At 35.0% G+C, this 23,874-nt stretch overlaps 3 protein-coding genes and 2 long non-coding RNA genes across 5 annotated transcripts; 4 read left to right on the top strand and 1 right to left on the bottom strand.

Moving 5' to 3' along the window:
* The first annotated feature begins 422 nt into the window (after positions 1-422).
* On the top strand, positions 423-12,698 carry LOC126708458 (serine/threonine-protein phosphatase 7 long form homolog). The gene is made up of 3 exons (XM_050408251.1): positions 423-520; positions 720-831; positions 11,931-12,698. Exons 1-3 carry the CDS (start codon positions 423-425, stop codon positions 12,696-12,698), a joined length of 978 nt encoding a protein of 325 aa, XP_050264208.1.
* LOC126710558 (uncharacterized) lies at positions 2,094-4,340 on the bottom strand. Its single transcript, XR_007649689.1, has 4 exons — positions 4,243-4,340; positions 2,819-2,881; positions 2,623-2,691; positions 2,094-2,516 (listed from the first exon to the last, which is right to left on the bottom strand). It is a non-coding gene; the product is annotated as an uncharacterized LOC126710558 (long non-coding RNA).
* Positions 12,699-13,412: 714 nt separating the features above from the next.
* On the top strand, positions 13,413-16,604 carry LOC126710550 (extensin-like). Its single transcript, XM_050411074.1, has 4 exons — positions 13,413-13,662; positions 15,482-16,275; positions 16,388-16,468; positions 16,554-16,604. Exons 1-3 carry the CDS (start codon positions 13,417-13,419, stop codon positions 16,389-16,391), a joined length of 1,044 nt encoding a protein of 347 aa, XP_050267031.1. The 5' UTR covers positions 13,413-13,416; the 3' UTR covers positions 16,392-16,468; positions 16,554-16,604.
* A 1,707-nt stretch (positions 16,605-18,311) lies between these two features.
* On the top strand, positions 18,312-19,312 carry LOC126710556 (uncharacterized). The gene is made up of 2 exons (XR_007649688.1): positions 18,312-18,358; positions 19,139-19,312. It is a non-coding gene; the product is annotated as an uncharacterized LOC126710556 (long non-coding RNA).
* Positions 19,313-22,692: 3,380 nt separating this feature from the next.
* Positions 22,693-23,637, top strand: LOC126710554 (magnesium-chelatase subunit ChlH, chloroplastic-like). The gene is made up of 2 exons (XM_050411080.1): positions 22,693-23,197; positions 23,541-23,637. Exons 1-2 carry the CDS (start codon positions 22,708-22,710, stop codon positions 23,618-23,620), a joined length of 570 nt encoding a protein of 189 aa, XP_050267037.1. The 5' UTR covers positions 22,693-22,707; the 3' UTR covers positions 23,621-23,637.
* Positions 23,638-23,874: the final 237 nt, after the last annotated feature.

Here is a 23,874-nt window from a genome sequence, read left to right as displayed (position 1 = left end):
ACCGACACTGTCAGTCACCCTCTCCTCCTCTCACTCTCTCAGCGTCACCGTCGCCGACGCCGGCCCCAACCCACTCACCCTCTCAGCCTCACCGACCCAGCCTCAGTCACTCTCTCGCTCACCTACGCGGTATCTGAAAGAAATAGAAGAAAAAAAGGTGAGTCAGTTCGTTTTGTTTGTTTGTTTGTATTTTTTTTTTTTTTTTTTTTTTTTGTATAAGAAGCATTCTTCTTCATTCCCAGATTGTTGCTTCAATTCGTTCCCATTTTTCAAGTATGCCATTTCTCACTTAGTTTTTTAGATTCGAATTTTATGTTCTTAAGACAAATTTCGAAGACCCATTTAGATAACATCAGTATTTTTTTATTTCTTTTTGTTTGAGTATATTATTGTGATGAAGGAGGACAAAAAAATGGCATGACATGTGGTGTAGCTTTGAAGGGGATGAATTTGGGTATTTGATTGCAGATAACACACATGCATCAGATTCATCTGAGATATGTGTTAAATCTTGTCTCCTGTAAAATGTATCCAATGGTTATGTATATTTAGTAGATTTTCTGCAATGTCTTATGATAAGTTCACGGATACATTATATGCTGGTTTATATTTTGTATTTTGTGGTTTCATTATGTATTATTATTGACAATATGTTTTAGGTTGTTTTTGTTTTTGTTTTCAATAATGTCTAGTACTAATTGCTTATCATTTTTGTGCAGTATGGCTGCTGCAAATGCTGGAGAGATTAACCATGCGCAGCCTGGCCCCATTGACACGTCAGTGTTGACGTTGCAGCCCAACCATCGATCAGAAGCCATTTGGAATGGGCAGGTAAAACACACCACTAAAGATTTCACTTTTTTTTGTGTGTGGTGAATTTTGTTTTTTGAACCTGGACTTTAGTTTGTTTCTAAGTCTTTTCTTTCTATGAATATTACATGTTTATTTAGAAAAAACGAATCATAGGCTGTTGCTCTTGTTATATTGTTTTATTGATGGCTAGTGAATTGTAAGTAATAGTTTCTCAGTTTATTAATTTCTAGAAGGGAGTTACTACATGTAAGACCCGACGCTCTAGACCAATCAAACATGAGTTCAAATTAGCAATGATTCCAACTAGACCTTTAATTATTCTGAATCTTAAAAAATACGACTATCTTAGTCCTTCCACCATAGCCACATCAAACATAACGGGAAAAGTTACAAATATTTGATAAGTGCTCCCTGAACTAATTCCTCCAAGTGAACAAGAGATCAACTACCCTTCTTGGTAACACCCATTAAATCCCAAATGCTCTAAATACTAGATCCATAAAGCATATGCAATATCACTAGGGATCAACAAATGATCTACCGTCTCCCCACTACACTGGCACATGTAACACCAACCAGCTAAGTAGAAACCTCGCTCGATGAGATTATCACAAGTAAAAAATCTTCCCCCAAAGAGATTAATTAAATTCAGCATTTCTTATTTGTTCAAGCTTTTGGTGCTAGTGATAGTTTATCATGATATAGATACTCTACCAGGCACTTCTTGCCTAGGTTTATATAGCATCAAACCATACAGAGTCTAGCAACAAAATTTTGGGTATTCTACTCTTCTTTGCAATGAGTTTTGAATATTTAGACAAAAAATGCGGCATGTAATAGATACATCAGTTGAGCTTTTTCTGATGAGGTGACTAGTAGCTAGGACTGATATTGGGTCGGGTTTACTATGACCCGAAACCCGACCCGACAGAAATCGGGGTTGTCTGTCTGAAACCCGATCCGACCCGGAAAATCGGGTCTGAAATCGGGTCGGTTTTCCGGGTCACGGGTTGGTTTTTTTTTTTTTTTTTTTGCTGCTGCTGCTTGTTGGTTTCCATGAGCATTTAGTTACTATATTCTTTTTTGTAATAATAATCTCATTAAAAAAAAAAAATCCAATATCAAATCATTTTTAAAAAAAAATTATACTATTTAAAAAATATCCAATATGAAATCATTTAAAAAAAAAATTTATGAAAATAAAAGCTAAAATCTCCTTAGCAAGCCACATTTATGACTATTAAATGGATACACACAATAAAAACACAAAACCAACAATATCTTCACTGAACCATCTGAGGTGCAAGTATGATATCTCTTCTTTCCATTCCTTCTCTTATGCAACTCCAAAACACACCAAACAAAAGAAAATAATATAGTCCTCCACATTCCATTCATTTATAACCTATCCACTCTAATTCATTTCATTCTGTTGTGAACTCTCCAAACAGTGTCAGAACTTTGAGAGAGCAAAACAAATGCATACAAACCAACACAAGCACTAAAGAGCCGGAAATGAAAAACTATGGCAAGATATCTAAAGCTTTACATTACAACAAAATGCTTAGTCGTGAAACAGATTACAGCAATCCATTGCTGGGCAGAATGCTTAGTTGTCAAAAAAAAGTTTCTTTTCAGTAATCCTGCATGTAAGCACTTCTTCAAGCTCCAACATTAAACTTGGCTTCATACACATGGGGTTGCTGCAAAAAAGAAATATTCTTTTAAATTATGAATGGATGCTATAATTGGTACTAACACCTTTAATCAAAGAAACGACAAAGAAATTGATTAGAGAGGCAAACTAACCTTAATTCTCTTCAAACTGTCATTTGTAGCTCTTTGTTTCTCAAGAGTGAGACACAAAGCTGGCAGTTCCTGCTCAATGAATTAGTAAATTATTAATATTTCAGTATTTAGGTATCTCCAATAAGACATTTAGATTAAGGAAACAACATAGGAGAAACAAGAAGATATCCCAGGAAAAGAAGTCAAAGAAACATACATTTTTCAAATTTATCCTTTCCGTCAATAGCAAACTTTCCTCCTCTCTAAGTTCAGCTAGCGACTGCCCAAAAAGAAGAAAAAAACAAGGGATACGAATACAACTTTTTATTTTAATCATCACCAAAAGCTAGATAAACAAAGGACCAATGCAAAGTTAAGGCAATTTGTTCAAATAGAATCAACAACATTGGATGATGAATGAGAGAGCTCCTCTAAGTTTGGACAGAGCTTAAAAATAACTTCCACCTGATATTCCAAAAACATATTGCACAAAAAAATGTACAACTAAACAATTAAAAAGACATTTGCACTTGCACTTGCACTTCTACTATATTGCCTGTGTATATTTGTACTATAATTAGCATATCAGAAAGATGCGGACCTATTAGCTTAAAGCTTTACCCAATAAACCAAGTGGTACATGAGAGCATATGGAAATCAACTATTTCTATTTATAACACAGTTGTGTACACGCTAGAGCATTATATAGGTGGGTCAACCTATTTACTCCAACTACTTGTCATGTCGATATTTCTGATACATAAGCATTTAAGGATGCAAAATGGGTAGTTTAATGTGTATATATGCCCATGACGGATATTTGCTAGCAGTCATTAACATGTGCTAGTTTTACTGCTCAATGCAGACATTTTCACACATGGATAAGAAATAATCGAAATGGGTGGAACAAGAGCATCAAAAGTTGCATCAACATAGCAAACTAACAACACCAAACATTGAAATAGAACATGCAACAAACTTGGTAACAACTCTGCCAACACAGAAAACTACACAAAACAGTGACTGCACCACAGCAGATACAACGTCTTAATCTTTAAAAACAGTTGAAATAACTCCTCAATTAGCTCAAAGAACCCTGTTCTGACAGTTTCCAAGTTTGTTTATTCTTTGGATGAATAAATAAAAGGTATACATATAGTTTCCCCTTTCATAATTTATATGCAAATGTCAATAAATAGAATTTTTAGCTAAAATCAAAACCATTACATGTGAATATAACAGCAAAAAACATGACATACTTAAAGGACATGGGTTCTTTGGTTTAAGAAAATAAAGCAAACAGAACACTTAAAAAGTACACGAATCCAACAGAGAAACAGAGTAAAGCTTTCAAAGATGGGAGTGGCAGAGGTCTTTTGCCTTGGCGAAAATGCAAAATAGTGAAACCCCAAAGAGAGGCAGAAGAGCTCTTTAGTTTAAAACCTGAAAAAAAATCAAAATGGGTCCTTAAAAAAAACGATTCAAGCCAAAACCCACATCACAAAACGCAAGAAAATCAAACCCAAACAGAATATTCACATAGAAAAAAACCCCAAAATCCGAAAGTATTAAAAACCCAACTCTATTAACAAGAAACAGAGATAACAAGAAATAGGTTTAGCTATTTATTCTATGACTTACACAGAGACAAATGGAGCAAATAGCTTGAAATTGGCTTGTAAGGCTTTGAGGAATAAAGAGAGAGATGAGGGAGGCGGAGATTGCATAGAGACCACGTAGGGTTTTTTTTCACAAACACAAAAATCGGGTTCAGACATAGGGTATTTATATGACCCGAAACCGACCCTAACCCGATAATAACCCGAAAATATAACCCGAAACCCGACCCGAATATTCTCAGACCCGCCCAAAACCTATCGGGTCGGTTTGGGTCGGGTCGGTTTTTGGGTGGGCCGGCTCAAGTGCTCACTCCTACTAGTAGCATTTGAAGGCTATGATTCATTAAAAAAAATAAAACCATACATTAGTTGAACAATGTCAAATAAATTTACCAAAATGATGAACATATCACAAAATAAACTCATGCATGTTCAACTCTATCATTTAGAAATTGTAATAAAGCCTGTCTGTATACTCTATAACCAACATCCTAAATTGGTTTTCAAATGTGCTTTAAAGGCATGATAATTATTTAAACGAATCCAGCTAGTCTGCCACTAATGGATTGAAAATCCAACTTGAGTGAATCAAAGGACTGGAAAATAATTGGGCAAGAACTTACCTGTTGTATGACAGCATCACGGTAAAACCTATATGAGTGGAGGAGCATCGCAACTCTATCAACTTGCAAGCAGTATATTCTACCATAGCAGTGAACAGTGACAATTATTAAATATTTGACTTTAGGGAACAATTTGAATATATTAGCAGGAGAAATTAAACAGTAAGAACCTAGACAGTGTGTTCAAAAGAACCTACACAGTGACAATATTGATATCTTCAGCAGCTAGGACAGGCTTACTGTTAGCCTCAGATTTAGCCATTGCCATGTCAAACCTTGGCAAGCGAATAAACCCTGCAGATGAAAGCTAAGAAGAAGAAATAGTAACTATGTTAGACCATGGGAGATGCTCAAAATTTCCACGCAGCTCTTAGTCTTATTTGCATCAAGGAACACCACAAAAGCTGCATTGATATATGTCTCAAGGAGGAAAAGAACTTTCTGTTCTAGACCCGTAGTTAAACCAAACATTATTTCTTTCTTTCATACTATTTATTCTGCCAAAACTAGGTAGACTGGTGAAAACAAATTATGTAGGGTCCCTTACACAGGTCATGGTTTTTAAGCCAAAACTTTCTATACGGCTTTGAGCTCTAGGGCAGGTTCTCCTTTCCCTTGGAAGAGTGTTTGGAAGATGAAGGCCCCAAAAAGGGTAACTTTCTTTGTATGGAAAGCTATCTTTGTATGATATTGGTTTCCAGCTCATTTTATCCTCCCCAAACCCCCTTACTGGAGAGCCATATATGGTATACATGAAGCTCAACACAGCCTGCAATTCCTGAACATGAAACCACCCCCCCCCCCCCCCCAACAAAAGAAACTAACATCCCAAAAAAGACCCCATTACTGAACTTCATTCAGCCACACTTGCCTCCTTATCTAGGAAAAATCTAAACAATTGAAGAAAGTTGACAGCAAGAGGTGTCTCCCCACAACAACAGTCTTGCCAAAACTTCAACCGCTCGACCCATCACCAATATCATGCAGAATATAATGAGAATATAAGAGTATATAAGTGTTCAAGATTAAAACTAAAAAAAATAAAAGATAAGTATATCTCTCGTGACCCACAATTTAAAAAAAAAAAATGATACGACAGGGACACGGGTGCAGAAGTGTCCCAAACGTACACGGCATCCCAAATGAAGTGTCCCTAATTCTTAGAAGACAACAACACTTTCATAATTTGAAACTAGAACCATAGTCATAGTTGCACCTTTTGTTTTGCCTTTACTTAAGATAAAGCTATTGGTTTCAACATGCGTTTACAAATAACTGAAATTCTAGAGGGTCTTCAACTAATGACTTCACCAATCACCATATCCAAAAATTTTCCTTTTTTCCCTTTTTTCTTTCCATCCTTTTTATTATCTATGTACCTGTTTTTATACAGTCACATACTTCAATAGTTCTTGACATATGTATTGAATACGACATGGTCAATTATAAGCCAAGTTTGATAACCCAAAAGACAAAATAGAGAACAAAGAAAAAAATATTATTGTTTCACAACAATAGTACATAAAGGCTATTCAATCACAAAAAAAACACATGTACACGATAGAAGAACCAAAAGCTGAAGCTAGAGAGATAGATAAACATCAAATGCAGCAAAAAATGGGGGTTTAAGAGTGATGGGGTTGGTGGGTTAGGAGTTAAGGCTTACCTTAGTGCACTTGCCTTGCATGTAGTACAAACACATGGGCTTCCAACGATTCTTACTTACAAACATGTATATATATTAAAACTGTGCAGAAGTACAAGTGCAGCACTTCAAATCCTTTCTTTACTCTCTAAGGTACTTCTGCATGCATCTATAATATGGTCAATTTCCAAAATTGCACATACATAATCGGGTTTGTGTCTACATTTTAACACTATCTCTTCCTCACTAAATTTTCGTTTTAAATCACAAGATAGAGAAGGGATTAATTCCCTCCCCCTGTGATTTGTTTCTAAGTCTTTTCTTTCTATGAATATTACATGTTTATTTAGAAAAAACGAATGTTTAACATTGATGCCAATAAGAGATTTTATGACCTAAATATTTTTAAAGTGTAATTTTCTTAGTTAGCATGAAGTCATTAACTAGCTTTTAGAAATTAATAATAAGTTGTATGTTTATAAGTTGTATGTTATTCCATGGTTATGTTAATCCATGGTGGGTGTTATAAATTAATTGGGTGTTATTAAATTTCCTCAAAACCACAAACCGACATGTCATCATCAGTCATAGAAGGATAAGGCCAGCGAACTAATTCCAAACAATCTCTATATAGACTTCAAACTTAAAATACATATATTTAACCATTGATCACAACAAAAACAAGATAAGTAGCGTCAACATTCATTTCAACCACATATGTTCATCAAACTCAAAACCCACAACCCGTTAAACAAGGCAAAATACCACTTAATTCATTATAACCAAAAACAAAAACCAGAATCTTCCAAACCTCAATATGCATTGTACCATGGATCAAACTTCATCAAAACAACAACCCCCCCACTTAATACAAAACACAACCATCTCAAACTTAAAACCATAAATACAAAAAAGAAAAGTTGACAATAGTTAAAACAAAACCACCATGATCAAAACCAAACACCAAAAACCATAAAACATATTCCTTAAAACAAAACTATAATCAGATCTCCGTACACCTCAAAGGGTGCACGAAAACTCAGTCCTACCTTCAATGTTGTTTGCGGATTGATTACGCATAGCATTCTTCTGAACCTGCCGGTTATCTAGCATCGGTAGCTCAGAAGTTGTATGAACCCCACTTTCCAGACTTCTTTTCCAATCAAACCCAGAAAAAATCTTCAATCTTTCGCATAAATCAGACCCTGAAATCACTCAGATAAAAGAAAACCCAAAAAACAAAAAATGAACTCACATAAAGGTTGTGAATTTAAGAGTATATTGGTGACCAAACGCTGTGAAATTAGTTCGGAATAAAACATACCCAATTCAGGTATAAGTAGTTGAAAATTATATGAGTAGTGTAAAAAAAAAAAAAAAAAAAAGCACAGAGAATCACAGTGAAGAATCAATGTGAGAAATGTGAGAACTATATTCCAATTCTCTTGTATTTTCTATTTTTCCTTTTCCTTTTACAGTTTGGAAATTTCTTGGATCTTTGAATGTGAAACCCGTAAAACCAAAATTGAAAAAATATAAATATTTTTTTTTAATATATTAAAGTAAGTTTGCGCTCGTGTACGAATAATAAATTTCATTTATGTTATCAAAAAATACATAAATAAATTTCATTTGTGGTGGCGAAATTACTATTTTGCCCACATCATAGTCCTGCTGGTTTGTAAACGTGGTCATTATGTCTTTAATCGACCTCTTAATTTATTGTAGTAATTTTTCATTTTGTCCATTAAGGTTTTAAACTTATCATAAACTGTCCTTTCCACTATTCATTTTCATAATTACATTCTTTTGGCCAATAATGAAACAGGAAAAAAAAAATTAAAACTGTTAATAAATTATATATTTTACCATCTCTTCTAATTTCAATTTTTAAAATTTTTTTGCCAAACCATTTTCTAATACTCACTCTCTTAATCTAAGTGAAACTTTCTTTATTTTGAGTTTTCTCTCTATATTATTTCTATTTAGTTGCTGCCAAATTAATTTATAAACAAATCATAAGAGAAATGCAGCTTTAATTGATAAACTTTTGCCTTTTCTTGCTCTATATAGTTTTATCCAGATTATAAATTTAATAATGGAGATAGACATATACTTCAAATTGAAATGATTTTATATTTTTGAAACTTTAATTGATAAAATAAAATTATGGGACTTAATATAACATATTGTATTAATTGTATACCTTTTTATGTAATTCTATTTTGCTTTTCTTTTCTTTTCTTTTTGTTCGTAGTATATCAATTAAAAGCAAAAAAGAATATGGTGAAAATTCTTTAACTTTATCTTCGTTTTGAGGTTGGGTGGAATGTTTCATGCTTGGATGATTGCTTTTATTGGGTTACTTTATTTTTGTTACATAATTCAAACCAATATGCATAAGTTTAGAGTTGTAACTCAACTAGTTGGTATTTTTTGGTCTTTTAATTCTAGATATCCAGAATTCAAATCCCTCATCTCAACTATTAAATTATAAAATTATGAACTTCCCAAGTATAAAAATGGTAGTTTATAAATATGATAAAATGAATATATATATATATATATATATTAATTTATTGACCATACTTGGGAGATAACTTCTTTCAATCTCTACTACCAATAAAATAAAAACTTTTTTCACTCTTTAAATTATTCTCTCCTAATGTAAGTGATCTTAAAGTTTTTAATTTTTGTTAGTAATAAGTTGTTCCCAAACAAACACTTAGAGTTTGTTTGAGAACAACTTATTTAACTAAAACTGAAATTTTTTTTACTGAACGTACTATAGATAAAACTAACAATTAGCTGAAATAATACAATGAGACCCATAAATAATACCAAAATATGCAATGGGACTCCAATATGCAATGGGACTCCGAAATAGTAGTAAAAAATAAGTTGAATAGAATAAAAAAATTGCTTTTTTCAATGAATGTCAAACACAACCTTAATATTAAAATCCATGATAATTGATAAAAGATTAAACCTATTAAATCAACTAATAAAATATTTTTCATTAAAAACACTAATCAAATATTTTAAAATGAAGAGCATGCACACAAAGTCTGGTTTTTTTTTTTTTTTGCAGAAAAAGTTTTCATGTGTTGACTTTAATGAATTGCAAAAAAGCACGTCAATATTTGGCCGTTGATTTTGTTTTAATATATAGTTGGATGCTTCTACCGTTCATTTTGTTTTAATATATATTTGGATGCTTCTACAGTTACTTTTGTTGGCTTGGATATATTTGTAAGTCACTTCATAGCAATATTATTATAAAATTATTTAAATAGCAAATTAGCAATCATTAGACACCAAAATAAATAAATAAAAATTATATAGTTTTATATATTCGGATTTTTTTTTTTTAAGGTTTGAGGTATGATTCTTTTTTTTTTATATATATATAGAAAAAAGGTATTACTCTAAAGGTCACCCTTTTCTTTTGTATTGGTCTTGGAAAAGGTCACGCCATAGAAGTAATTATAGTATTTTTATATGGTGGATTCTTTGACAAACGTTAAGTCTCTTTGGATACTAGGACAATTTTTGGGTATCTCTTTAATTTCTTCAAACAGAGATTTATAGAGACAAAGGGAAAAAACCCCCCCACGAAACCTCATTTCCTTTTAAGTATCCAATGTCTCCTTTATACCTCACCTTAGTCACCTTTCATCCCTTTTGAGGTGACCCCCTTTTGTAAATGAATCATGGTGGAATATAATCCAGTTTTGATATACTGTTTTTTTACTCATTATTATTATTTAATAGTCTGCTTTGAATTGGATATATTATGATTTAACAGGTGGATTCCCAAATTAAAACAAATTAATCATGTTCATCTTTATATATTTGTACTAGATACATATATTTGTCATCATACCAAATAGTTGATTGAAAAAAAAGTTGATAAAGTAATGATTCTCATAAACATAGGCGTTATTAGTTTAAACGGCCATTAAGCTTTATTAGCAAGAAAAGAAATATATTGGATGTATGATAATATACATTGGTCAAAAAGTGTCTTGAGTTGGATTAGGCATTTGTGAGACAGCTAATACTATATGAAACTTTTGCAACATGGTTTTTATCACTGCCAATAACTACTAGTGACGCAAATTTCAAGTAAGGTCCATATATTGATTGAAGGAAAAATGGGGTGGTAAAGATTGATCCTGGTAATTCTCAAAAAAAAAAAAAAAAAAAGATTGATCCTGGTAAAGGTTGGAAATATTAGGTCTAGCAGCTGAAAATTTTGAATTGGGCAAGTTATCAAAATTCTGCCATTTTGTGAATTATAGTGTCTTTTATGAACAAGGAGACGTGTTTGTTTGATTGATTTATTTATTTTCAACTTATTTCATTTATATATATAACTTTTTAAAACCTTACATCAAATATTTTTTTTAAATAAAATAATCTAAATAAAAAAATCATATCAAACAACTAAATAAGTGATTAAATTGCATTGTCTATTATGTTAGTTGTGATTCTTTATAGTGACAAGGATATAAGTATATTGTCAAGAGTCTTGTAATTTGGAAATTAATTGACATCTCCTAGCGTTTTCAATAGAAACATTTAAGGTTTAAACGAAGATACAAGTACTTTGAATGCCCTTAAGGAAGAAAAAAACCATAATCTTTTTATTGTATAAACAAAAGGACAATTGTTTAAATATATAGTTGTATTGATCAATAAACTACACAATTGAATTTAATTCTTATTGAATTTTTTTTTTTTTTTTTTTGTAATTCATTGATACATGATTGAATTTAATTAAAAATCCGAAATTACAACCTCTAACACCCAAGTTTTGCAATTGTGCTTAAAGTACTTCAAGGCCTCAATCAGTTCTTCATCGAATGCCATACTATTTATGTGTAGAAAAGTGGGTATGTTCGGGAAACTAGACCCTATACTTTGTGCTTGAAGTACTTCAAGCAGTTCTACATCAAATGCAGTCCTATATTATGTGTAGTATAGGGGTATGTTGTGGGAATTAGACCCTATAGTATACTATGTATGGCAGTATGGGACAAAGGTGGCCGGGCGGTCACCTACTCCTACTTGCTTCCCAACAAGATTAGAGAATGTTGAGACTGGGTTGTTGTTATATTATGTTTACTATCTATAAATATAAATATATATTTTCACTCCAACAGTTAACACCCATGAATTTTCTTCCTACCATTTGTCTACTTTATGCCTTTGGTTGAGTGAAAATGAACGAAATTGGAAAATAGGCCTAATTTCCCAACTATCTAGTTAATAGGTCCGGTTTTGAAAGAAATTGGGTTAGTAACATCTCGAGTTTCTGACAGTCGATTTCGGGTTACTCTAAAGTATCATTTCAATTTTCAAAGTTAAAAATAATAAACAACTTCTATTGCACTCAATTTGCTGTCATATGTTAATCCATGGTTTTCTTATGTGCAGGATCCAGGGTCCCTTAAATGTCGTGCCCGTAGTGAAGAGTTCTCGAATCGAGAGCCAATGGTGGATGATCGAGTGATTGACATCATTAAGGCACTTGGTTTGGAGGGACTTCTCAGGACTCCGGGTAGAGAGATTGATCATGGCCTGATAACGGCCTTAGTGGAGCGATGGCGGCCCGAGACTCACACATTCCACATGCCGCATGGTGAGGTCACCATCACATTGCAGGATGTGGAGGTTCTTCTTGGACTTCCTGTTGATGGTGACGCTATAACAGGGAGCACACAAAAAATATGGGAGACTGTGTGCGATGAGTACCTTGGCTTTCGACCTGCCAATGAAGACCATCTGGAATGTACTGGCCAGAGGATTCTCATCAAATGGCTTTTGGAGCAAGTTGCCAATCCACTGCCGCCTAATGCTGAAGACGATGAAGTGCATAGGTACGCACGATGCTACATCCTAGCACTATTGGGGGACACAATCTTCATGGACAAATCCGGTGATAGGGTGCATCTAATGTGGGTGCAGCAGTTGGAAGACCTTCGCAACCCACGAAGGTATAGTTGGGGAAGTGCTTGCCTTGCATGGCTGTACCGACAGTTATGCAGGGCAAGCGATAAGAGAGCCAGTCAGATTGGTGGGTGTTTACTGTTGGTCCAGTATTGGGCGTGGGCCAGATTCCCCTTTTTGTGCCCGGCAGTTGAGCGTGGCCCACCAGTGGGTGCTTATGGTCCTCCAGTGCGTGGTCCACTGTCCCTTAAGTAAGTCTGTACCTTAGTAACTTCATTTACAATATGTGATCATTACCTAAGCTTACAATCATGTAACTTAAAATATAAATTTTCATTTTTTTTTTAAACGGTATGTGAAAACATTTATGTCAACATTTAAAAATGTTAAACAGAGTTTCAATATATAACTATACGTTAATATACTCTAATTTTTTGTCATTGTCATGTGGCTTGTATGTGCTTTGTTTGGCTTAAGGACTTTTTTTATTCTAGTGATATTATTAATTGAGTAAATTTCTATAAGATTCTATTAGTAGTTATATCTGATTACATTATAGTTTTAATCATAATATTATCTTACTTGGGAAGTTGTAGATATTGATCCCCTGTTCTTGATTGTAGGTGGGTGTGGGTCCCAAACAAGAAAAATAGGCCCGCCCAGGTCTTTAGGGACAGGTATCGGGAGCAAATAGCGTTAATGTTGCCAAACCAGGTATGAAAATGCTTTGTTCAACATGTTCAACAAGAAGATATATATTTGCTGAACTTTGAAATAGAAAGATAGTTGCCTAATGTGTTGCATATTTGTTTTTGGGCTGTTGTAGGTGGTGTGGCAGCCGTATGAAGATGAATACGAGAACCTTCCGCCGTGGTGCGTTGCAGGGAGGGCAGTGTGGACGGCAATGGTGCCGCTTGTATGTTTCCATCTAGTAGAGAAACATACACCGGATCATGTCGTTCGGCAATTTGGGATGATCCAAGAAATTCCCCGCCATGTTAACACGGACCCGGTGCTTCATGCCATTGATTTGAGGGGGAAGATGGGTGTTGATTGGATGCGGAGACATGCTATGCATCTCACGGAGTGGGGTCATCGCCTTCAACATCGTTGTGAAGCAGTGCTTGGTGATATGCCTCTACAGCACCAGTACTTCGATTGGTTCACAAGGATAACTCGAAGGTTTATCGATATCCCCGGTGCTAGATTCATTGTAATGGTAACTTCTCCACGTGTTCTACATTTTACCGTACTTGTTACTTAGTTTACCACTGTTTAGAGAACTCTTCTTATGTGGTCCAATGTTTGCTTAGCATCAAACCTCCCTTTTAAATTGTTGTCTGCGTAAGATTGCTTATAGACAAACAATAATCTTTCTTTCTGTGGTTCATAGTTTACACTATGCTCATGCTTAACCTCTTGTTTCATCTCTAATTAATTCTGTTGTTAATCTTAGATTAGATTACAAGGTTGAAAGCTCCCAATATACTCAACATAACTTCTGTACTAAATCATTGAAAATCAGTTTACTTGAACCTATCATGGGTTTATATTTTTAGAAGAATTTCGAAATTCTCAAAAAAATTGTGTTTAGATGAGGAAGTTTGAGGTGAAATTGTACTCAAAGTTGTAACTTGATAGTTCCCAATATTGGTTTCCTTTGCTTGTGTTAACAAGAAAGGTAATCCCAAAATCCTGCAGAATTTTGAACTTGGAATCAAGTATCCAAATCCCAAGTTCAAATTCCGTAGGGAATGTGTCATTTGATGATCATATGGTAACATAATGTTAGCAGTGGTGATGATTGTGGTGGTCGTAGTGGTAATGCCGATGAGTGCTAGTTGTGGCAGTGGTGATGGCTGTGACACTGCCAAGTGATGGTAGTGGTACTAGCAATGGCAGTGGCAACAACTGTTAGGGACTGTATTGCTATTGTATTATAATGAGAAGAAGGGAAATCAGTTAGTGACAATTACTGGCAGTTATTGGTAGCTGTGAGTTGGGTGTGAGAGTTGGCTAGTGGTTACTGTATCAATCAGTTAGAGTAGGGGATTAGGGAATTACTGATTTATTATTTATAGTCTCCAAATTTTAATACATGATTTAATTCAGACTCAATCTAATTGTGCAACTAGCTCATTGGCTCTAAAATAATTTATTGATAAGTACAGATTTCATTTAGAAAGGCTTGGGGGGCTGGAGTCAAGGGAATACCATTGATAGAACTAGAGTGGTTTTATATTAAGCATAATTTTTTTTTTCTTCTCATTTACATACATCATCAAAAAAATATGAGTACAAAATCAAAGTTGTGCTGGGCTTAACAGAATTCTAAGAATTTCAGTAGGGACAATTTGATTTGAAGTTAAGCTAGGTTGTCATGCACTATTATTGATGATTGCAGGTCTTTGTCATATATTTCACTGAGTCACACAGGTTCATGTTGTTCAAGAGACGAGAAAGAATTGTTGGCAAAGATAGTGTACTAGATCTTGTTTTCTGGTTTTATCATGAATGTACATTGAATAAAATGTTATGGATTATGAATCCTGCCTATGATGTGTTAGAACTATTTATCTACATAGTGTTAGTCATTTCTAATAGGGAACCATGAAATACTATTTCATCTCTTTAGATAACTTTGATATGATCAAGCAAGGATAAAATGCGTTGATATCCTGAGGAACTTTATTCTAGTTGCACAAACACCCCTAAACTAACTTTTTCAATCCCTTTTTTCTGTATAAGAAATATCATAATTTATTCATAGAAACTATTCTTATTATATCCGTATCCACCACCTGGCACACAAAGGCAGGGGTCTCATCCAACTACACCCTCACTCTTTCATTTTAGTAGAAAATGTAACTAACCTTAAAGCAACTACATTACAACCTTTCTGTACATAGCTCAATCTCCATGTCCTAAAGAAATCAAGAAGTTAACTAACCTTCACCTTGCGGCCTATATTAATCTATTGATTGCCTTTCTTCATTTTGATATTGCATTATTAATATATTTGGTTTTTCTATGTGCAGATTGAAGGATATGTCCGTATGATGCGTCGTCACCCAGTGGGTACGGAGGCCCACAATGACATTATTAATGTGCTGGAGGCAGTGCATGAGATTGGCCGTGTACGACCTCGGGAACCTGAGGGCCCGAACGAACCGGCAGCTACTCCTGCGGCAGCGCCTACTCAGAGGCCAAGCACTACTGAGAGCCCAAGCACGAGCACAGCTCCTACCGGACGTTGCTCTCGTCCGCCTGTTGCTACCCCTCAGGTTCTCCCTACCCTCGATCCCTCTCCATCCACCGCACATCCATCCCTTAGCCCCACCATCCCTTCACCCACCCCACATCCATCCGTTAGCCCCACCATCCCTTCACCCACCTCACATCCATCCCCTACCCCCACCATCCCTTTAGCCACTCCACATGAGTCCCCTAGTCCCACCATCCCTCCACCCACCCCACATGAGTCCCCTAGTCCCACCATCCCTCCACCCACCCCACGGTCATTTCCTGAGCTATCACCTATTCCATCATTTGACCTGGGTCTTGATCAAACCCCTCCTGACTTGCAACCCCTCCCACCTTCCCACAGTACGTCCACTGGCCCTTCTTCAGCCGTTGACCCACCCCATGTTCAGTCTGAGCAGCCTGTTGGGTTAGCTGCAGCGGCAGAAGGTCGGCCAAAACGCATATCTAAGGCACCTCTATGTGGGACAGGGGGGCACAAACATGGACACAATGCTGGGCCGGAGGCATCTGACGAAGGACATGCAAGACCTCCTCCTTATTATACGAGAAAGCGTAAGGTTCAAAAAAGGTAACTGAAATCATACCTTATTCCTTTAACTGGACATTTCAAGCTGGTGTTGAAAAGTTCATGAAATTATTTTTGTGGCCGAAATGGTTTTAATGTACATTATTTGAACTAGGTGAAAGGTACAGCTGGGACATTAGCTGGAGGTAGATATTCATGTACAGTGCTACACTGCTGCTTCCTTCTGCTGTAGTTGGTACTTAAAAGCACCTTATTGTTCACAGTTCGTGTATTGTCTATTCTCTTTCATGCTCTAACTTTATGGTTTTTTTAATTGGCAGGTTACCAACAATTCAACAGTGTTGTAGTGCAGCAGCGAAAGTGAGTTGTAGTTTCTCAATCAAGTGAGTTGTAGTTTCTCAATCACAGATTACACTTCTAAGATTCCAAAATTACAAAAGTAAAAGGAAAAGGGAGGATTTTAAGCATCATAAATCAGCAACTTGAAGGAAATTTGATTATGATTTGGGTGTAGCCTTTTAAAATATGTTGCATCATAATTGATTTGCCTTTCAGGGAGTGTTCTAGAGAACTTACAATACTAAGGTTTTAGCCCTTTAGATTCACTAAAGTATTACATTTGTTCAACCAATGAAAATGACTTTGGTTTTATGTGGATAATGTTTTTAGAAAGCATGCCTTCACAAAAATGCTGTCATCATCTCTTTTAATACTTATGGAGTAATAATAAGATACCATATATATGACAATGATAAGTCATATATGTGAAACAGCATTTATGCATTCAATTTTTTACATTAGTTTTCTTTGTTAAATGCAGCCAAGAATCATGTTATTATGTGATCGTGTTTTTAGTTTATAATACTTACTAATTAGCAAGTGAAAGGCTACTGAATAACAAAGGAGTAAGACCAAGTCATCAACCCTATTATTAAAACAAAAAATTGATTATTACTCTTTTATTTTTAAAAACTCATCTATAGTAAGATCCGAATTCTTTTCCATTGTGTGCCTCCTCAGAAGTGAGGTCCTTTGGGGCTGTGACAAGGGCTCAAAACCTCTGTTTATTTTAGCTAAAGAAGCAGCCTCAGGAATGATATCATTGAAAATGTATAATAATAATGGTATTCAAATTTGATTCTCAAAAAAAGAAATACTAATGATATTAAAATTTTAAAATAGTATGGGGAAAGACAACATTTCATCTCCTCTCTTATTCTCTCTATAAAGAAAGCCTTAATAGCTGTGGGAGGAAAAAAAAAGAGGGAATGCATCTCAATCTTTTTTATTTGACATTTTGTATTATTTGTGTACAGACAAGTTAGCTACTTTCTCTAATTTTCTGCTTTCTCTTTGTTTGTCACTCCAATCTAATTTGAAAGCTTGCAAAAGGAATTCTTTTTAACCTATTCTAGAAAATAAATCTAGAGCTCCTTTATATGTGATGTTCAAACATGCCTTTCCTTTTTTATATTTGTTGTATCCTCAATTTTTAAATCCTTTTTTCCGTGGATATATAAGAGTACATGTGAAAAATATCTCAAGAATACATGCACCAAATTATTTGCTAACTGAATCTTTCAGGTTCCTTAATGTTTTTTTTATTTAAAATTTTGACAATTTTTTTTTTAATGTTTTTCATCATCAGACATCCTTTAATTGCTTTCTCTTAAATGAAATCTGATTTTCAGTGGCTTTTTTCTTGGTTGTCTTTGCCATTTTTTTCTTTGCAATGAGAATTATTTCAGGTTGAATTACTTCTTGGTAAAGCATATTCAGATTTGTGTGACTACTGTTTGAATAATGCATGATATGTGAGAATAGAATCTTTCAAGAATATGGAGGAAATTGCCAATGGAAAAATAAGAACTGGTTACTGATTGAATGGAGTGCACAGTCCAAAAAATGCATGCAAAATGGTTACTGACATTGTTCTTCACAATCCGTCATTGTTCTTTATTGGTTTTGATTCCCTCTTTCCCTCTGGTTGATGGTTATGCTTCTAGTTTAGATATTTTGAGATGAACTGAACTTGCATATAAATTTTGTCGGTATTATTCTTCTGCAGGGAATCATTTTCAAAGAAAACGGTAAAGTTGGAGATGCAGAGAGGATGTTTATTCAGGTGAGTATGTGAATATTTATTGGCATATGCATGTATATGGAAATTCATGTACACATGTATGTATGCATCGATAATAGTGTCTTTTGAAATGCATATATGTATATTTTTGTGTCAATATACATGTAATCATGTATGTGTCTATGTTCATATGCGCATTCTTCTACCTCAATCGCACAAGTAATACCAGCAAGCTACAATAGGCACTACAGCTTTCTATGTTTTGTGGATGCATTATTTTCTTTTCTTTTCTTTATTATTGTTATGGTTGTTTTGTTGTGTAATTGTGGATCCATGCTGACTATTTTCCAAGTATATAATGGTAAAAGAGTTGGGGAGATTACAGCTTATGTTGACAGGTAATGAGCATGCCTGTGCATATATTTTCTATTCTACTCAAAATTATTTATTTATTTATTTTTGAACTCTCCTCTTTTGAACTAACATGGGAGGGCTTGAAGTTTAGAGCAACTGTTGAAGTGTTGAATTTTCCTAATTTGCAACTAAAATATTTTAAGGGACTTTGATGGAATAATTGTATCTCAAATGCAAAGCCTCACGACTTTTGACTCCTCTTTGTATAAGCTTGGTTGATTGGGTACAAGTTGAAGTTTAAAACCATGGATCTCTTTGGGAAGGGGTCACCTCGTTTTGTATCTTTTTATGTAATTGCAATGATTATCATGCTTTTGTGGAACCTTGGCACTTATATTATGTTTATATAGAACGTACACACATTGCACACATCAAGGATGTAAGCTAGTATCTATGGCCTATGTGCAGGCACGGTTCTTTGCACCAGAGAAAGCTAAGGCACTTGTAGATCGTTACTCAAGACGGTAACTGCTGTTGTTACTGCCTGTTTTTGTGCATGGTTCGTTTATAACTTAGTCTTGATGTAGTTCCATTTTGACTATTGGACTATTTATATCGGTCTCCAAAATTTTCATAAGTTCATTTACTGTGTCTCTACATTGTATGTACATGTATAAGGATTGGCTGATAAGGATAAAACTGTTACCCTGATTTTCCATATGTAATTTAAAAAATTAAATAAATCAATAGAATACGAAGAAGCATTTGTTATTATGATGAGGATCGAACTATTTATATCTGTTTCTGTCTTTTCTTGTTTTTGTTTTCATTTAAGGTTTGAGTGATAACTTTCTTCAGAATTTTCTTGCTCTTCTTGTCTTTGGCGGATTGATCATCAGCCTCCCTCCCTTGATTCCTATCTATTATTTGCATTTTTAGATTTTCCTTCATTTATATTCTCCTCAAGGTCTTCCACTCTTCTATTTTTCAGGTAAAAATGATATTGTTGTTTAGGTTCGTTGAGCAAAGTAATCATTGATAGTAAAGTATCTTTCCAGCCTGTTGATGAAAGAAGCCATTCATATAGTATAGTAACTCGGTTATCAAGGAATACATCAAGAAGGTCATGACGATCACCAATCTTCATCCGCCTATGGTGGTGACGATGAGTATTTTCTAAAGAAGGTGGTAACTCCCATACCTTTCTTGACGATAGCAAAGGTGTTGCTTCTGCACATTCTTTTGGGTATATAAAAATGCATGTTATTATATTGATATATGACTGCTTTGTCTTACCATTTGTTTTGTGATTTACAGGAAGCTAAAAGAAGCAAAGAAGGAAAAGCAAAGCTTTCTCAGTGGAGAAATTATGATGATTTAAATGAATATTTCTGGTACTATGTGTTTCTTTGTTTATATGAGTTTCGTATGTACAGAATGTAGTATATTAAAAGTTATGTTGGCGTGAATTGTAGGTCAGATGATTGTTTCCGGCTGGGTTGGCCTATGCGTGCTGATGCTGATTTCTTTTGCCAACCTCCGGAACAGCATCGAGTTGACAAAAAGGATGTACGTTGTAATTTTGGGTTATATGTTGCTTGGTTGTTAGTTTTCTGGACATATTAATCTTTCTTTGCAACATATGAATCTAAATTATTTCTTTTATTAATGATTTTTTTTATTTTTTTGAATCTTGACTTATTTCATTGTACATTAATGAAATATTGTCCCTTGATGATACAAAGAATTTTCCTGCTCTATTTTCAGCTATATTTATACAAGAAATGTAAAAGTTGTGTCTTGAGGAGTCCAAGAAAAAGCTTCGAGGGTCACCCTTTGGGTTTATAGTTTCTCCATTTCGTAAGGCAAGTGACTATGTTGTCAGGTTTTTTGGTTATTGGCAGTGTATAGAGATTTTCAACTTCTGATGCTAATGGTTAGTGAACTTTGTGCAGGTATTGAAGAAGTTGCTCAAGGATGATGCCATATCCAAAGCAAGGATTAATACTGAGGTTGGTTACTTCATACAATTAAATTTGTAAATGGTTCGTGGGTGTGTTGTTTTCCATGGCATGACTTATTTCTAATAGGTTTCTAATCTTTTTTTACTGAAAAGTATTTTCGTCAAAATGGGCTTCAAGCTTCAGGTCGTGGGTTCACGTCATAACCCACAACCTGAGGCATAAATCAATAATTGGGTTCTCAAAGTTACTCACAAGTTCATCTTTTGGAGCTTCATATGGAGGCATGTTTTCAAGTCCTGCTTCAGCAGCAGCAAGATAAAGTTAGTTTTAATGATTCTATGTTTCCGATATTCTTCTTGCTTCCTCAGGTCTTCCATTTCTTTATATTTTTTCCTAAGGGGTATTAGAAAGAAATATAAAGAAGTGGAACACGTGAGGTTGCAAGAAGAATCTCGGTAACAAAGAATCATTACAGCTAACTTTTTCTTGCTGCTTGTAAAGCAGAACTTGAAAACGTGTCTCCATATGAACCTCCGAAAGATGAACTGGTGAGTAACTTTGAGAATCCAATTATTGCACCTGATCGGAGTAAGCTGTCAAAACGGCATGGTGCAACTTCTGCGGCTCAGGTAATTAATCTTTATTGCTTGAATTTGTACTTCATGCAGAAGTTGGGCTTATGCTCTGCTTTTTGGTCATTAGCCTTTTCTTGTTAGCCTATCATTAAATTGTAGAAATTCTGGAAGTATGCATAGGATATGATGATTTATTTATGATTGACAAAGAATATTTAAACTATATCATTCCACCTTTTTGTTATCTTTCCTTGTATGCTTCATGATTAAATATTCTTTGTCAAGCAAAAGAAATCATCAAATTTGCAGTTAGGGTGTATAGTTGTCTATTCAACCCATTTTCTTGCTAATCATCTTTTTTGGAGTGTTAGGTCGTACCATGGTAAAATAATTGTTGCAGATAATTTTATAATCTATATCATTCACCTGCAGACTTAATTTACTATAGTGGGCTTGTTATGATTGGTTATTTAATTGTCATATCCTTGCACATCATTATCATTATTTATTCTTCTGTCCAATTTTAATTCTGTATCCCTATATATGCATTCTGATATCTTTGTATGCTTCTGGACAGAAAAACCATTTCTCTGGCTTGCACAAACCTTATTTGAAGCTATCTTTTGACACGGTTCAACAATTAATGAATGTGAAGAGTGACCTATTGCATGTCGTTCAAAGAAACCAGGCAAAATTTGATGCTGCAGAAGCATATGAGTCCATTATAGCAGGGAAAAGGTAAGGCTGTATTCTTCATTCAGGTTCCATTTGCGTTGAACCAGCCATTATTGCCCTTTCAGTGAAAAGGTTATTGTTTTCTTTCTGCAGTTGTACTCCCTAGCACAATACCAATCATCACTCACAGCCGCAGTTCAGGCTCTCAACCAAAACCAGAGGAACGCTTCCTTTCAAGTTGTTGATTACTTGGTTGAAGAGCTTCGTGATGAATCAACATATAAAGCCTTCTGTAAAGACCTTGAGGATGCCAATATCTTTATTGGGTCTTTCATTTTTGTAGAGGAGCTTGCTTTGAAGGTTAAGGATGCTGTGGAGAAAGAAAGGGAAAGACTTGATGCAGTGTTGGTGTTTCGTTCAATGCCTGAGGTAATGAGACTCAACAAGCTGGGGTCTTTCAGTATGTCACAGCTGGGACAGTCAAAGAGCCCCTTTTTCCAGCTCTTTAAGAGAAAGAAGCAGTCTGCTGGGTTTGCAGAGAGTATGTTAACTTAGTTTGAAAGGACTTTGCCTAAGGTTTTGAAATATTTGCCTACTGATAAGGCGCAGGATGCTAGGGTTTATATACTTACTTTGCAGTTTTGGCTAGGAGCCTCACCTGATAACCTGCAAACTTTCTTGAAAATGATTTCTGGGTCTTATGTGCCTGCCCTGAAGGGGATCAAGATTGAGTATTCGGACCCGGTTTTATATTTGGATAGTGGGGTTTGTCATCCTTTGGCTCCTTGTATGTATGAGGATGTGAAGGAGTATTTGAATTGGTATGATACTAGAAAAGGATGCTAATGAGAAGCTTAAGGGTCCAAATGCACCAATTGTTGGTCTGATTTTGCAGAGGAGTCACATTGTTACTGGGGATGAGAGTCACTATGTGGCTGTGATTATGGAATTGGAGGCAAAAGGGGCTAAAGTGATTCCAATTTTCGCCAGTGGGCTTGACTTTTTAGGGCCTGTGGAGAGGTATTTGATTGATCCAATCACGAAGAAGTCGTTTGTGCATTTAGTGATATCACTTACTGGTTTTGCACTTGTCGGGGGGCCAGCCAGGCAGGATCATCCCAGGGCTGTTGAGGCACTGAGGAAGCTTGATGTGCCTTATATTGTTGCATTGCCTCTGGTATTTCAGACAACTGAGGAATGGTTGAATAGTACCTTGGGGCTTCACCCAATTCAGGTAGCTTTGCAAGTTGCTCTGCCAGAGCTAGATGGAGGCATGGAGCCCATTGTTTTTGCCGGTCGGGATCCTAGAACAGGCAAGTATATCTTCCTTATCAATTATTTCTATTGTTGTTGGAATTTCATTTTATTGTTATTGCTTATATAGTCTGATTATAGTTAAGTCATCACCTTGGAAATGCTCTCAGGAAAAAACCAAAAGCTTCCTCAGCTTTTTAAATCAAGTGCAGTATTTACTTCTGAAAACAAGTACAGATTCACATATACTTAACCATAAATTACATTTTATTTTAAATGGTTTTATTACACGAGCTGAAGTAGTTTTATTGTTGCCTTGTCTTGTTTCCCATCAAATTCAGTACACTCTATCTCAGATGCCCTCTTTCTTAAGGGTTAATTAACGATGTAATGTGATTGCAGGAAAATCACATGCTCTGCACAAGAGGGTGGAGCAACTTTGTACTAGAGCAATCAGATGGGGTGAATTGAAGAGAAAATGAAACGTATATTTGCATTTGTGCTAAATACTTTTGGCCAATAAATAGTGTTTTCCTAGATGGATTATGGTAACTTTATTATTATTTTCCCTTTTACAATATGATTTGCAAATAATAGAAAACCTAAGTCAGCTTGAAAGAGTTCCAGCCCAGAAAAGCTTCTATGTGTAGTAGTGACTAACAAAGAATCGTTTGGGTTTCAAAATTTTGGTATGCTATAAATTCTGAATTTGTAATATTCAAAAGGAAAGTCCTTT

The sequence above is a fragment of the Quercus robur genome, chromosome 12, assembly GCF_932294415.1.
Source record: "Quercus robur chromosome 12, dhQueRobu3.1, whole genome shotgun sequence".
NCBI lineage: Eukaryota > Viridiplantae > Streptophyta > Magnoliopsida > Fagales > Fagaceae > Quercus > Quercus robur.
Note: the sequence above shows the minus strand (reverse complement) of the source record. Positions and strands in the feature narration are given on the sequence as shown.

What these genes read in the sequence shown, in the direction of transcription:
- LOC126708458 (XM_050408251.1), top strand. Translation starts at nt 423, where the DNA reads ATGTGGTGTAGCTTTGAAGGGGATGAATTTGGGTATTTGATTGCAGAT. An exon ending in TGTGTTAAATCTTGTCTCCT is followed by an intron (nt 521 to 719) that starts GTAAAATGTATC and finishes ATTTTTGTGCAG; the next exon opens with TATGGCTGCTGCAAATGCTG. An exon ending in AAGCCATTTGGAATGGGCAG is followed by an intron (nt 832 to 11,930) that starts GTAAAACACACC and finishes TCTTATGTGCAG; the next exon opens with GATCCAGGGTCCCTTAAATG.
- LOC126710550 (XM_050411074.1), top strand. Translation starts at nt 13,417, where the DNA reads ATGATCCAAGAAATTCCCCGCCATGTTAACACGGACCCGGTGCTTCAT. An exon ending in GTGCTAGATTCATTGTAATG is followed by an intron (nt 13,663 to 15,481) that starts GTAACTTCTCCA and finishes TTCTATGTGCAG; the next exon opens with ATTGAAGGATATGTCCGTAT.
- LOC126710554 (XM_050411080.1), top strand. Translation starts at nt 22,708, where the DNA reads ATGATACTAGAAAAGGATGCTAATGAGAAGCTTAAGGGTCCAAATGCA. An exon ending in CGGTCGGGATCCTAGAACAG is followed by an intron (nt 23,198 to 23,540) that starts GCAAGTATATCT and finishes ATGTGATTGCAG; the next exon opens with GAAAATCACATGCTCTGCAC.